We start from the raw sequence: 14,268 nt of genomic DNA on the forward strand, positions 1-14,268 counted from the left end.
CATCACATGAGGAAGGAAATTAGTGACCAGAACATGAGAAATGCATGTGTTACGGGGTTCTCTCTTCCCCCTTAGCCTTACACTGGCAGTACCCTTGAGTTGGGGAAAATGACATTCCAAGGTAAATAGCTCCAAGAGCCATTTTCTGGAAAGCACCCATAGCGCGGGCTCCTAAAGGCAGGAACTGTATCCCATCCATCTCTGAATCCCCTGAACCCAGAACACCTAGTGCATCTTGAGTGCCCAGCAAGACTCTGTTGGATACATTCAGAGCCACAGCATGTTAAGAAAGGGAACAGTGACCAATGAAAATGCTCCTAGAGCTACCAAAGTATGGCTGCCCTAGCTGGGAGGGTCTACCAGCAGTCCCGGAGGATAAGGCGCCTCCATCTATGAACTTCATGGTACCAACGTGGTTCAATGGCAGCCACATCCCCAGGTCACCTGTGGCCACCACAGTGCTCAACGGATAGGACCTAGGTAACACTGCCATTTACCAACCGCACTGGGTACTGTGGAAAGCACAGCAGGTATGAGGTCAGACATAAAACGTCAGAGTCTCTTGGACTCTGGACCAAACAGATGTCTTCCTTGAGCTTTAATATTATATTGATTATCAACCTGGTGCTCTGCACCTCTGCTCTAATATGGACTGAGCACCTACTGTGTGCCAGGTGTAGTGCTAAATCAGGTGCATTGCTTTACTAATTTAATCCTTCAGCACAGAGCTCTGTTTTATGAGAGAGGAAACTGAGGCTCAGAAGGTGTCCATAATCTTCCAGTTACAGCTAGAGAGCAGCAGTCTGGATTGTGAATCCAGTCTTTGGACCTCACACCAGGGACATCTCACAACACAATCACTTTTCTCCTGGCGGATGGATGTGAGGATCAAATGAGCTGGTGGAAGACACAACGCTGTGTGAACAAAGCAGGCCATAAAAATGCACATGCGGTAAGATTCCAATACAGCAAAAAGACAAACCAACCAACCCCACACAGAAACAGACCAAAGGGAACACGTTACAATGTTAACAAAGCTTTTCTCTGAGTGGTGGATTCACAGATGAATTTTATTGGCTTCTTTATACTTTTCTGTACTTAAGCAATTCCCTGCAATTTTCTCAAATGAGCTAATGCATGTACAAGTGCTTTGTAAACTGTAGAGTTCTACACACACCTCAGCGATGTTATTATGATGGCATTATGTACCTTTTCAAATTCTAATCTAGGACTGCTCATCACTGCTGACTGCGTGGCTGATGTTATCCCAAGGAGGAGACTAGAGCAGCTTGAAACCTGCCTCTTTTTCACCCAGGTAATCTCTCCAGGGAGATGCTGAGCTGGAAGGCAGGGCTGGGGTGACTTGGGTTAACAGGGTCTGAATGCTACCGCCACTGCCCACTCCAGCCACGTGGGGAGCAGGGGCCCCTGACAAGCAAGTCACAGAAACAGAATACAGATTCCTCCTGAGATAAAATGCATTTGCTCAGTTGCTTCCTTGGGCAGCCAGCTGAGGCACAGGGAGATCTGGACTTAAGGGCAAATGACCTTTAAGCAGTTGGCATTTATTTCTTCCCATCCTGAAGGGCAGTGGCCTAGATTGACCTCTGAGCTGCCAGAGATGATGGCTGGTCCTGCCTGAGGACTCAGATGGGTGGGAAGTGTGTCCCTGGGCTCCGGCCTGATGGACTTCTCTGCTCGAAGTCAGGAAAAACGACATGGAGAGATTATAGGGATAAGTGGACACTGAGGCCTGATTCCTCTGACCCTCATTTTCCACGTGACCTTGAGCAAGTCATTTCTCCCAACAGCAAGACAAAGAGTTCTGGCTTCAAGGATCACGTCCTCACTAGGCCAGGTAAGGGCTGAGAGCCCTGTGGGCACTTTCCCATTAACACTCATGGTCACCGTGGCTTAGAGACCACCAGCAGTCCAGGTCTATAAAGAAAGCCTTAGCCACTTGTTCAAGGTCACACAGTGAATGAACAGAGTAGCCGAGATTCACATCCAGGTGTCTTTCCTCCAAGTTCTTGTACGTAATCAAGTCACTAGGATGCCGTGTTCAGCAGTCTCTGGGGATCTTTCTAGTCTAATGCCAGACGGTTCTGTGACTGCAGAGGACTGAATCACGTGCTTCCCTCGGTGGCAGAGATCTTCTGCTCTCGGGCTGAGTTTCCAACCTTCCTGCGGTGAGGGGAACCATGTAGCCAAGTCCGCGTCAGTGGAATGTGGGCAGATTCTGGCCACTACAGGTACCACTTTTAAGACTGTCTCACGCACGGTCTTCTCTGTGTCAGCCAGAGCGAGAGCCCCCAGTAGAGGATGCTCTGTGGAGGGCAGAGGCACAAGATGGAAGGAGTCTGGGCCCCGAACCTGGAGAAGAGCTGCCTGCCAATCAGGAACACCTGCTTGAACTTTGTGCGAGTCATAAACTTCCAGTCTGCCGAGTCCATTTTATGGCTGCTTGTGTTACCTTAACTAACACACCTACTTGACCTCTTCCAGCCACTAAGTGATGATGACAGCACAACGGACCACGTCAGGAGTCTCTGAGGCCACCCTTTCTTCTTTTGACACCTGTCCTTTGGATGCTTTAGGACAACAGGCAGAAACATCTGATGGATAAGATAACACTCAGGAGGGTTGCTTTACACTTTCAGCTTTCACTTTCAGTGGCCTGGATATCCATTTCTTCATCCGTTCCTCCCAGTGTCTACATGAGACTGGCAGGGCCGCCCACTTGCCCCCAGTTGATGGATGAGGAAACTGGAGCACCAGGGATGTGCACAGAAAAGCTGGGGCTCTAAGTCACGTCTCCTGGAACCTAACTCAGGGCTCTTCCCTGGGGTTTCCATGAAGTGGTTAAGTTTTATTAAACCACGTGGACAGGAAGAGAAAAATTACCAGCTCGCTGGTTGCCTGCTGTGCATATTAATCAACAAAATTCCAGGAACCCAAACCACTGTTTTCCAAGGAAACCAAACCATGGGCCACTTTCATTCTTTCGTGGGAGGGGAGAAGCATGGACCTTAGGACCATTCAGTGATGGTTCAGAGAGGGTCTGCTGAGCACTGACTGAGGCTCTGAGAAAATAAGAAAAAGGCATGGTCTGCTCCCTCCCGGCTATCAGTATTAATGCGTACATTGAACACAATTAACAGTCCCTCATTCTATGCCAAGCCCTGTGCTAGGAATGGGGAATGAACCCATTTCTGCACTTAAATTGTTTATACAGTCTGGGAGGGGAAAACAAAGAAGTCAGCAATTGTAAAACTGTGTATTCATAATGCAAACAAAACTCAAGGTTGGGGCTTCCCTGGTGGCGCAGTGGTTGAGAGTCCGCCTGCCGATGCAGGGGACACGGGTTCGTGCCCCGGTCCGGGAAGATCCCACATGCCGCGGAGCGGCTGCGCCCGTGAGCCATGGCCGCTGAGCCTGCGCGTCCGGAGACTGTGCTCCGCAGCGCGAGAGGCCACAACAGTGAGAGGCCCGCGTAACGCAAAACAAAAAACAAAACTCAAGGTCAGGGGGATGTGCTAGGTGCTACACTGACCTAAGCTCCTGACCTGCCTTACCTTACTTAATCCTCATCAAGCCTACCAGGTAGGAATAGTCCTACCTGATTCGCATTTACAGGTGAGAAAACTGAGGCACAGAGAGTTGAGTGGCCTGAAATCCCAAAGGGAGTGTTCCTAACATCTTACGCAAGGCAGTCTCGCTCCAGAGCTGTCCTCTTACCTACCGCACAAGGAGCCAGTTAGGGGAGGAAGATTCAGCCAAAAGGAGAGAGGGCGGGGGCTGTGACTGACAAAGGCACAGGAGAGTCGAGCACCTGGCGGGTTTGGATAGGTGCCAACCAGAGCCTAGGTGTGCGAAGGATGTATTCCTGTGGCCCAGACACACCCTCTGAGTATCTGGACCATGACTCCCACCTTTATCCCCTCTCCTGGCCACCCAGGCAAACACTGTGACGCTTCAGGCTCTGGAACTTAACACGCCATGGAAAGTCACTGGAGGCTGGCATCGGGCAGCCTGTTGTAGGGCTCTGGACGCCATCCACCCTGGGCTCTGCTGCCCACTGTGTGAGTGAAGGGCTGGTGACATGCGGCTCGCACGTGAAACAATAACGCATTCTGGGGTTTCTCTGGGGTTTCTCTGGGATACAGCTGTTTCCACAGAGCCATCTGTTCCCTGGTAGCTTCTGTTCACATGTGTCTTATTTTTAACATCTCACGGAGCCACTGTGAGGCCGTTGTCTTTTCTTCTTAGTGAGCTTATTTAGCATCAGGGGATGTGACCCCACAGGTGGCCCATCACCCTTGTAGCACGAGGGGGTTGAATGTGGAAGCCCTCATTTCAGAGGTGAGGCAGGGGGCTGAGAGCAGCTGGATGGGAAGGCATCCAGGATGAGCTTTCTGGCCAATACTCGTAAGGAGACCGCCTGTGGCCTGTAGCCCTTCGCATACCTTAAGCCCTTCAACGCACATACCAGCCTGGGCTGGGTTTGTTTACTGACCATTTTACAGGTGGGAAAACTGAGGCTCAGGAAAGGCAAGAGTTATACTTGAAGGCATAGATCTAGTCCTGGGGCCTGGTTTTCTGATTTTAAATACAGGGCTCTTTCCAGAGTACCACAAATACTTCAAGACAAAGACTTGTAATATGTTCATTGGTTCTACAAAATTTATCGAGCACATACCAGGCAATCTTTCATAGGCATAAAGATAAACTGATGAATGAAACAGACAGACATCCCTGCAGTCCCAGAGCTTACATTCTAGTTGGAGAGACAGAACCAACAAAATAAATAAGTCCAGAATATAATACATCGATGGGTGATAAGTGCTATGGAGAAAAATAAAGGCATGAGCTCTGGGAGATGGGGGTGCTGGGATTGGGGTTAAGTATTACAACTTCAGATCATGGAGTGTTTTCAGCAGTTATAAAAAGACTACTCAGCAAGCCTGATACCAGTTCCAGAGCTGCCACCAACCTGTCCTCTGATTTCACATTGCTGAGCCTCCGTTTTCTCCTCTAAAAAATAAAGATAATAATAACTACCTTGCAGGGTTCGTAAAAGAATACTGTTCGTAAGAACAGTGATATAAAGTAAAAGCAGCTAGGAGAATCGCTGAACGACTTGTAGTTCCTCTTACGTTAATTTTAAATAGGGATCTACATCCACTTGAGGAGCATGGCCTCGGTCAGTCTATGACTTCAAAGCTAGGGCGACCCTGTTTCCAATCATGGCCCCATCATGTAGGAGTTGCTTGATTTTGAGCACGTAACTCATCTCTTCTGAGCTTTGGTTTCCTTAATCTGTGAAAAGTGACTCGTAACGTCTCCTTCCCTTGATTGTGGTGAAGATTAAAGCTGCATTTCCCTTTTGCTTTCCCTGCAGGAAATCTCCAATTGTCAAAGGCTAGAAGAAGCAGAGAAAGGTCTTGGAGCAGCACAGACAGCTCTCCTCATGCAGGAGAGAACAGAATGATGAAGGCCTAGTGCACGGATGCCCGCATCTCCCGTGTTATTGCTTGGGGATTGTTACTGGTTCTCTGGAGTACTGTCTTGGTGAGGATACTGGGGTTGGGGCTGAGCCCAGATGGACAACTGGGGTCATCAGTGAGTGATGTCTGCTGTGGGCATCGGATAAGGGAACTCCAAGTCTGCAGACACTTGTCTATTGACTTATAATTACATATAAATGTGAAAACTCATTGGTATCCAGTCTTTTTGCTTTTTTTCCACTTTTTAGGTGTTTGCTATGTTTCATAGTTTAACTTCTAACATGACAGTGGATAATTCTTTTACCACTGGACTTCCTGACTTCAATACCACTGGTTTTCCTTTTTTTGGCTGCCACGGGAAGGATGAACAGGGGGTTGAGCCCAGAAAGGGTTGTTCTGAAGCTGATGAAGTGAAAGTGACAGCTGTCAGAAAGGCATCTGCAGGATAAGCAGCAAACAGTCTGAGGCCATTTCCTGCCAGGATAAACAGCACCTTTCCTCCTCTGGCCAATTCCCGCCCCCTCAGCCTACTCAGTGCAACCTTAGTCACTGAAAATTGTACATTGAGTTTGGTATACTTTGGTTACTAAGGAAGGGCATGTACTTGAGTAAGATTCCCATCCAAATTGGAAAACATCTATAATAACATATATGTTAATGGTTTTGCATTTAGAAAGGTGAGTTTCTCTTATCTGGAACACGCCCTGAGGTGGAGCAACGCACTCTTGATGATAAAGCAGGCTTCTATAGATACAGTGCTTGGGGAGAGTTACATGTTTCTGGATAACACGCTGTACGGAGTTACACTATCTGCCCAGCTGTTGGGGACCACAGAGGGTGTCCTTATTTTTTCCTGCACAGGACTCAGATTCATGGATTCTTTCCAGAAGGGGGGATTTTCAACTCAACACGAGGAAGAGGGGGTTAGCATCTGGAGGTTTCTAACAGTGAACTAAGCTGCTGGAGGTGGTGAGCTCCCTGTCTTTGGGAAGATTCCAGCGGAAACCAGATGTAAGCCTGTTAGAGACACTGTAGAAGGATTTTTGCACGGATTAGGGGGTAGAGAATACCCACGATTATCCAGCCGTGTTCTGTGGCGTCCCAGAGTTTCTGGGCTACGCTTGAGCAGCTGGGCTGCTGAGGAAAGGGGAGAGAAATGCTAATATACAGAATTCTAGCTTCCACTGCGACTTCACTCAAAGTATAGTAACTAATGCCAAGTGAATGCTTCTTGCATTACACAGACTAACTTATTGGTTCCAGGGAGAGATGGCCAGACAAACTGTGGGACAGCAGTGGCAATGTCCCATCAGCTACTGTCATTCTACGCCGCAGCTGGAGCCCGAGCTCTTCCAAACAAAACCATCTTGTTCTGGAGCAAGCACCCCAGACAAAGGCTGGGAAATGGGGTTTTCTGCTTCCTAAAGGGTTGAATTCCCCCAACCTCCTGAATTCATGCTCCTTCCCTCCCTCTTTTCCTTTTTCTTTTCTCTCTCCCTCTCTTTCTGGCACCAAGACCAACCAAATGGCCTCTTCCTCCCACCCAGAGTCTCCTGCTGGAGGAGACATCTACCTGGGATTGTCTGATCCAGAGCAAATGTGACAGCCCCTTCCATGCTTCATACACAGATTTCTAAGTGACTCTGTAGGTTCATCTCTCTGCCAGGCCTTCCTAGAAAAAGAATCTTAAAATCCCAGAACCCATTCGTGGAACGACAGACTATGATCAGACAGGTTGGGCACTGTGGTTTGTGATAAACCCCCTTCTCAATGAACATTGTGTTCTGGGTGTCCTATTTTTGGTGATTTAACATACATTATCCATGAGACACTATGACAAAGGCATCCCTGTCCCCAGTTACTTATCAGATGGTGAACCCAAGGCTCAGCGCATCCACGTGACCTCTCTGAGGTCCTATGTCCATTAAATGAGCGATCTGGGATGACCAGAGAGCTCACACCCTTATCATCATCATCACCTCCGTGAAGACATAATAATACAAAAAAGCACGTGTGCAGCCCTCCACGTGCTCACGTTGGCTTCACTGGAAGCCGAGTATGCCATGCTCGTGTTCACCTCTGGTCTCCACTGCCTGTGCCGCTCCCGCCGCTCTCCGTATCTTCTCACTCCTCCTTATTCATCCTTCGAATTTCACCTTCTCCAGGAAGTCTTCCCTGACCTACCAGCTCTCCCCTTCTTGTGTGCTCTCAAAGCATCACACTGTCCCGGCACTTATCACACTGGATGACAGCCCCGTGCCTGCCTGCATCCCTCACTAGACAAGCACTGTGAGAGTCAGGCTTCGATCTGCACTCGCTCCCCCGCTAGGATCTCTAGCCCTGCGGCTGGTGACCATTTCAATGACTTATCTGCTGAATGGATGAACGCGTCTTGAGACTTAGACCCTGCCACCAGATCCCTTTCCCATCTGGGATCTGCAGTCCAATGGAGAGGTCCCTGACTTGCCGTCTTTGAGACGACCACTAACTGCGCTTGTCATAGTTCCAACGACTTCCTCCCCAAAGCTGGGAGCCTTCCGCTTTGGGCCAGATACGAGGTCTTACCCTTTCCCGCTGGCTCTGTTTGCAGATAACACTCAGCATGCTGCAAAGGATCAGGGGTAGAACTCCCCACAGAGACGCGATTCCTGGCTGCAATGTTACAGACTCTCTGCCTGCTCCAGCCCCTGCTGCTGCGGGCCTGCCCGGCCAGAGGCATCTGACTGAAGCAGAGCACAGGGACCTGCCGTCTCGGTTTATGGTTGCCAGCTGCGCTTGCGCCCCTGTTCTCAGCGCCCACAAAACAACCCATCTGTCCTCTCCATCCCCGCGGCCGCCGCCCCCGGTCAGAGCCCCATCACCATCTTTTGGCCTGGGATGCGGCAATGGCCTCTAAGTGGTCTCCCTGCCTCCAGTCTCACCCCTTCGGTTCTATTCTCTACATGGAGTGATTTTTCTCAAATGTTAATGTGACCACGATTAAAGCCCTTTGGTGACTCCTCACTACTGACAGGATTAAGTCTAAACTCCTAAGCACAGCCCAGGCCCTTCGGTCGGCTTCATTCTCTGCCCCTCTCCTGACATGCCTTTGCTCCAGTACAGAAACTACCAGCACGTTCTCTCCGAACTCTCTACTTCTTCATTTGCTCTTCCGTTGTGTCTGGTCCTTCATTCTTCCCTCTTATTTGTTCAGTTCATTCCATAAACGTTTATTAAGTGCTTGTTATGTGCCTGCTTCCATTCTAGGGGAGGGCACCCCAGAGGTGAACGGTACAGGCAGAGTCTCTTATATCTGGGGAAAAAACTAGGAAAAAAATGACATGAATCAAATAACTGTGGATAGTAGGTATGCACTGAGGAAAAGAAAATATGGGACATCACAGAGAGTGACATTAAGGGTTACCTGAGGCTGGGGGGTGGTCAGGGTGTCCCAGGACTTGGGAAGCAAGTACAAAGGCCTTCCCAAGGAGGGTGGGGGGAGCCTGGGGTGCAGGAGGAGCAGAAAGGTAGTGGATGTGGGCTCAGCATCAAGGGGAGTGTTTGGGGGGACAGCTGAGGTGAGCCTCAAAGAAGGCTGCTCTCTCCTTCATGGCCCTCCCTGCACCCGGGCAGACTGTTCTCTTGCCACCCCTGACACTGGTCCATGGCAAGCACCTTCTATAGGGCATATGGGCCAGTCTCCGATTTCAACCACAGTGCCCTGCGTAGCGCCTGGCTGGTGGCCGGCTCTCACACGTGCGTGTTAAACAAGTAAATGCAGTCACAGATTCCGAGAGGGACAACCAAAGACTTCTCCCCTCTGATGACCCACCAGGGGAAGCTGGTGTAGGAGGAGCCGGTGAGGCATTTTTAAAGGGAGCTCCACTTTGTAAGGCATTGAGCAGTGCACCACGGGAATCACCCATACGGAGATTAACTGATGGTGTCAATCTGCAAGGCTTTTTATTTGAGTCTCTTCCGTGGAGGAAAAAAAAAAGGAGCAGGAGAAGAGTCTATATTTAATGTTTGGGGAAAGAGTGCAGAATGGGCACTCAAATATTGATGATGACAACAAATACTGATGTGAGTAAAGAGAACGGAAGGAAAACCCAGAACACAGTGTTTGTCGAGACCCCTAAGGGCTTCCCAGAATCTGAGACAGAGGTCAAGTGCTTAATGGTTTTCCTTCCTCTCTTGCCAGTGGTAAAGAAGGGTAGACGCTGAGGAAGGTATGGAGGGTGACACGGAGAAGGGCTGGAGCTAGAGGCAGCGCCACTGTGACCTGGGGGCCAAGTGACAGAGAGCAGGGGTGGCCGTGTGACCAGTCATCCTGATACAGGGCCAGGTGAGTGTAAGCCCGCAAGAGCTTCCACACGCGCCCTCCCCTGCCATCGGAGCCTAAAGGAATTCTCCTGACATCCAAGATAAGAATACAAAAAAGAATAGTAACAAAACAAAATTCTGACTCTTTAACCCACTTCCAGCCTCCTTCCAGCCTGCCTCCTGGCTACCTGCTGCTCTGCATCTCCTGTTCTCCTCCTTCCCCAGCAGTCCCGGGCACACAGGCCATCCTTCAGTTCCTCACATCAAACCTGCCCTACCTCAGGACCTTTGCACCAGCAACTTCCTCCACCCGGTACAGTCGGCACACAAAAAATGACACATAATGAAAACATGAGTTTGGATACATGTATATACTCAGGTTACTATCACCACATTCAAGGTAATAAACATAACCATTGCCTCCAAAAGTGTCTTGGTTTTTTTCTTTGTGTGTGTGTGGTAAGAACACTTAACATGAGATCTACACTCTTAAATAAATTTTAAGTGCACAATACCCCGTGAACTATAGGCACTAGGCTGTAGGGTGGATCTCTGGAACTTACTCATAACTGTACCTTTATAACCACTGAACACAGCTCCCCGTAATGCCCTCTCTCCATCCCCTGGTAGCCACCATTCTGTTGTCAGCATCTATACGTGGGACTATTTTCGATGCCTCGTATATTTGGACTCATGCCTGTATTTGTCCTTCTGTGACTGACTTATTTCACGTAGTACAATGTCTTCCAGGTCCATCAATCTTGTCACAAATGGTACGATTTCCTTTTTTAAGGTGGAATAATATTCATACACACACACACACACACACACACACACACACACATATATATTTACTATGTATATTTACTACATATATATATATATATTTACTACATTATCTATACCCATTCACCTGTCGATGGACACTTAGGCTGTTTCCATAGCTTGGCTATTAAGAATACTGCTGCAGTGAACATGGAAACGCAGATATTGCTTTGTGATCCTGATTTCAATTCTTTAGGACCCAGAATACCCAGAAATGGAATCACTGGATCACACGACAGTTCTACTGTTAATTTTTTGAGGCCCCTCCATACTGTTTTCCATAGCAGCTGTACCATTTTACATTCCACCAACAGCGTACAAGGTTCCAATTTCTCCACACCCTTGCCAACTCTTATTAGCTTTTTTTTGATAGGAGTCACCCTAACAAGCATAGGAAGATATCTCATTGTGGCTTTGATTTGTATTTCCCTGATCCCTTGCTCTTCCAAGGCTGTCTCTTTCTTGAATTTGGGTCTCAGATGAAATGTCACCTCCTCAAAGAAGTCCTCCCTGACTTCATATGTCACTATGTAGCACCTGCCACTGGCTGGTAATTTTTCCTGATAGTTCGTCTAGGTATTAATTGTGTCTCCCCCACTAGAGCGTCCATACCATGAGAGCAGGGACCACTGCCCTTATTTACCTATGAATCCTCAGTGCTCAGAATAAGAAGGCCTTCAGTAAATGTTTGCTGACTGAATGGACCAATTACTTCTGTGTCTAATACTAAGGGTCAAGGAAAGGGCAGGGAGCAAATATTTATCAAGCAACTAACATGGCAGATGCTGAGCTAGGTGCGTTACATGCAGTTTCTCACTTAGTCTCAGAACGGCCCTATAACCGTTTTTTCTTACCTCTATTTGACAGCTGAGGAAACTGAAGCACAGAGAGGTTGAGTAACTTGCCTGAGGTCACACAGGTGGAAATCGGAAGGGATTGAAGCCAAACCCAGGTCAGCCTGACCCCACATGCCCTACCTTTTCCACTACAGTGAGCTGCTGCCCCACATCCTGCTCCTCAGAACTTCAAATCAGTCTCAGTTTTGTTCCTACATGCTGTGTGACCACGAGCAACCTGCTTAACCTCTCTGTGCCTAAATGTCTTCAACTCTAACTGGGGAAAAAAAGAGGGTTTCTATGAGCATCAAATGAGATACAACGTACGAAAAAAATTATAAACAGTGAAGAAACTGGACAATATAGTAGATGTCAGCTATGCCTGTGACCATTTGTGGAAATCTTTTGTGCCACCCCAGTCACTGACCCTGATTCCTGGGTCTCCCAGGTGGGTGTCACGTCCACAAAGACCTCAGAGTTTCCGGCTGTGGAGAGACCCTTTGTCTGTTGTTTCACTGGTGTTTTTGCTCACTCTGATTCCTCTGCTTGGCAGTTCCCTTCTGACTTCACCTAGTCTGGGCGAGCGTACCCCCTTCTGCATCCACAGGGACGAGCACAGAAGTGATCTGCTGATGTGCCTGTCCCCCTGGCCACGGCCCCGAGGTGGGGATGGTGCCTGGCTCCTCCTGGGCCTGCCGCGAGCCTGGCATGGGGGCTGGCGCCGGAGGCCCTTGGCAGACCTGCAGAGAGGCCACTGCTGCCTGCGCGGCCGAGCCCTGGGACCACTCACGTTTTCACTGTTGACGTCAGCCTCGCTGGGGCAGCCGAACAGCTCCCGTCGCAGGAGATTCCCGTCGTACTCCAGGAAGGTCAGGTAGAGGTTGCGGAAAAACTCCACGTGCTTGTTCTTCACCCGCAGCTTCTTGGGGGAGTTCCAGTGAATGACCTGGCAGGTGACAAGGAGGCAGTCAGGCCGGGACGACCTGTGCTTGTGGGACGCATGGCTGGGCACTGGTCTGAGTACTACCTGGGGGCCTGCCCATTCATTCATTCATTCATTCAAATGCATTCATTCATTCAACATTTGCGGTCCAGGGGTTAAGAGCTAGGGTGCTGAGGCCAGACTGCCTGGGGTCAAATCCTGGTTCTGCTCTAGGTAGTGATTTAATCTGAGGCAGATTACTTAATCTCTCTGTGCCTCAGTCTCCTCATCTGTGAAATGGAATAGTAACAGCTCCTGCCAAGGCCAGTCTCTGAGCTTTCATCTCGTGGCTCCATCTCTTGGCTTTGTGATGCTGAAGCCAGGACTCTGCCAGCCCTGCTTCTGCTGTGTCTGCCTGTTCAGCACCGCCAACGGGGGCAGTGAGAGGGAGACAAGGTCTGGAGGGGAAGAAGGAACTTGCCCCTTCCTGTGTTCCTGTCCCTGCCCCTTTCTCCATGCCAGTGGCGGCGCTTCTCTCCTTCAGCAGCAGCTAAGCACACTTTGCAGTGTTTTTCAAAGCTCCGATGCAGCGTCATGGTCCTTTGTCCCCGTCTGGTACTGTTCCCTCTGGAGCTACCTGCTGACCCCAGAGTGTGGCTTCTGGCCTGGAGCTGTAATAACTCCTACCTTTTCCCTCTGTTCCTTCAGCTCCAGGGGTGGGAACTGTTTCCTGCAATTTTCTATTTTCGCTTTTACAGTTACCAAGTGAACACTTTACGTCTAGTTATCATTTTTAAAGATTAAATTCTCTGTTCAAATAATTGGTATGGTTTTTGCCTCCAGCCAGGACTGATGGATGCCCTGTCTCCCAGAGCTGCCGTGAAAAAGCAACTCGTTAATACAAGTAAAGCACGTAAGTGGTAAGGACATGCGCTCAGTACGTGCTGGCTCCAACTATAAAGTGCCTACTGTATATGGAGTTGGGAGACGGTCAGAGGCCCCTGCGGGCAGTGCCTGCCCCTGGCTAGCTCACAGTCTGCTGGGGAGCCATGTCCCCAAACGGGTAACAGGCGGCAATCGTGGAGGGAGGATCAAGAAGACATGGCAGCTCCAGAATGCTCCGAGAAGCATCTCTCAGAAGGAGGTACCTGTGCTGGGGCTCGAAGGCCCAGCAGGAGTTTCCAGGGGAGACAGGGCCTGGGTGGGGGGGAGGGGGGCAGATGTGGCTGCAGAGGTGACAGGGGAGATCCTGGCCCTGTGGGACCATGTTCTGAACTCAGACTGCATCACTGGAGATTTTTAAGGGGGGCAGGGAATGACTAACTCTGGGTTTTGGGAAGATTACTCTGATTGTAATGGAGAAGATGCGAGTGGCAGGGTGAGAGGGCCCAAAGCGGGACCGGGGACACTAGTTACGAGTCAGCTGTGAAGCCTGGGGGCATGGCTCACCCCCGGGGCTGGGGAGTCATTTCTGAGGGGAACCCTATGTTGCTCCACAGTGTTTCACATCCACTGTCTTCCTTTAATCCTCACAATGACCCTAACAAGGAATGCAAATTTAAAGATGAAGAAACTGAGGACTCTCCCTGGCGGTCCAGTGGTTAAGACTATGTGCTTCCAATGCAGGAGGTGCGGGTTCGATCCCCGGTCAGGGAACAAAGATCCCACATGCCACAGGGCGTGGTCAAAAATAAATAAATAAATACGTACACACATAAATTTAAAAAAATCAAAAAATTAAAATAAAAAGGATGGAGAAACCATGGAGATGTATCTTGCTCAGGGCCACAAAGCTGGTAAATGTTGGAGCTGGGATTCAAACATACATCTGAAGAAATCTGATTCCAAAGTTCTTTACTCTGCGGAGAACGGGAGA

At 49.4% G+C, this 14,268-nt stretch overlaps 1 protein-coding gene across 3 annotated transcripts in view; it reads right to left on the reverse strand.

Moving 5' to 3' along the window:
• Nucleotides 1-14,268, reverse strand: part of LARGE1 (LARGE xylosyl- and glucuronyltransferase 1) — a 590,275-nt gene that overhangs the window by 51,102 nt on the left and 524,905 nt on the right. For all 3 annotated transcript variants that reach the window (XM_082666633.1, XM_082666632.1, XM_082666634.1), the window contains exon 10: nt 12,261-12,416. In XM_082666633.1, coding sequence (XP_082522759.1) covers nt 12,261-12,416 — 156 coding nt within the window. The remainder of the gene's footprint in view (nt 1-12,260; nt 12,417-14,268) is intronic.

This window comes from Grampus griseus, assembly GCF_964374135.1.
Source record: "Grampus griseus genome assembly, chromosome: 11".
Lineage (NCBI taxonomy): Eukaryota > Metazoa > Chordata > Mammalia > Artiodactyla > Delphinidae > Grampus > Grampus griseus.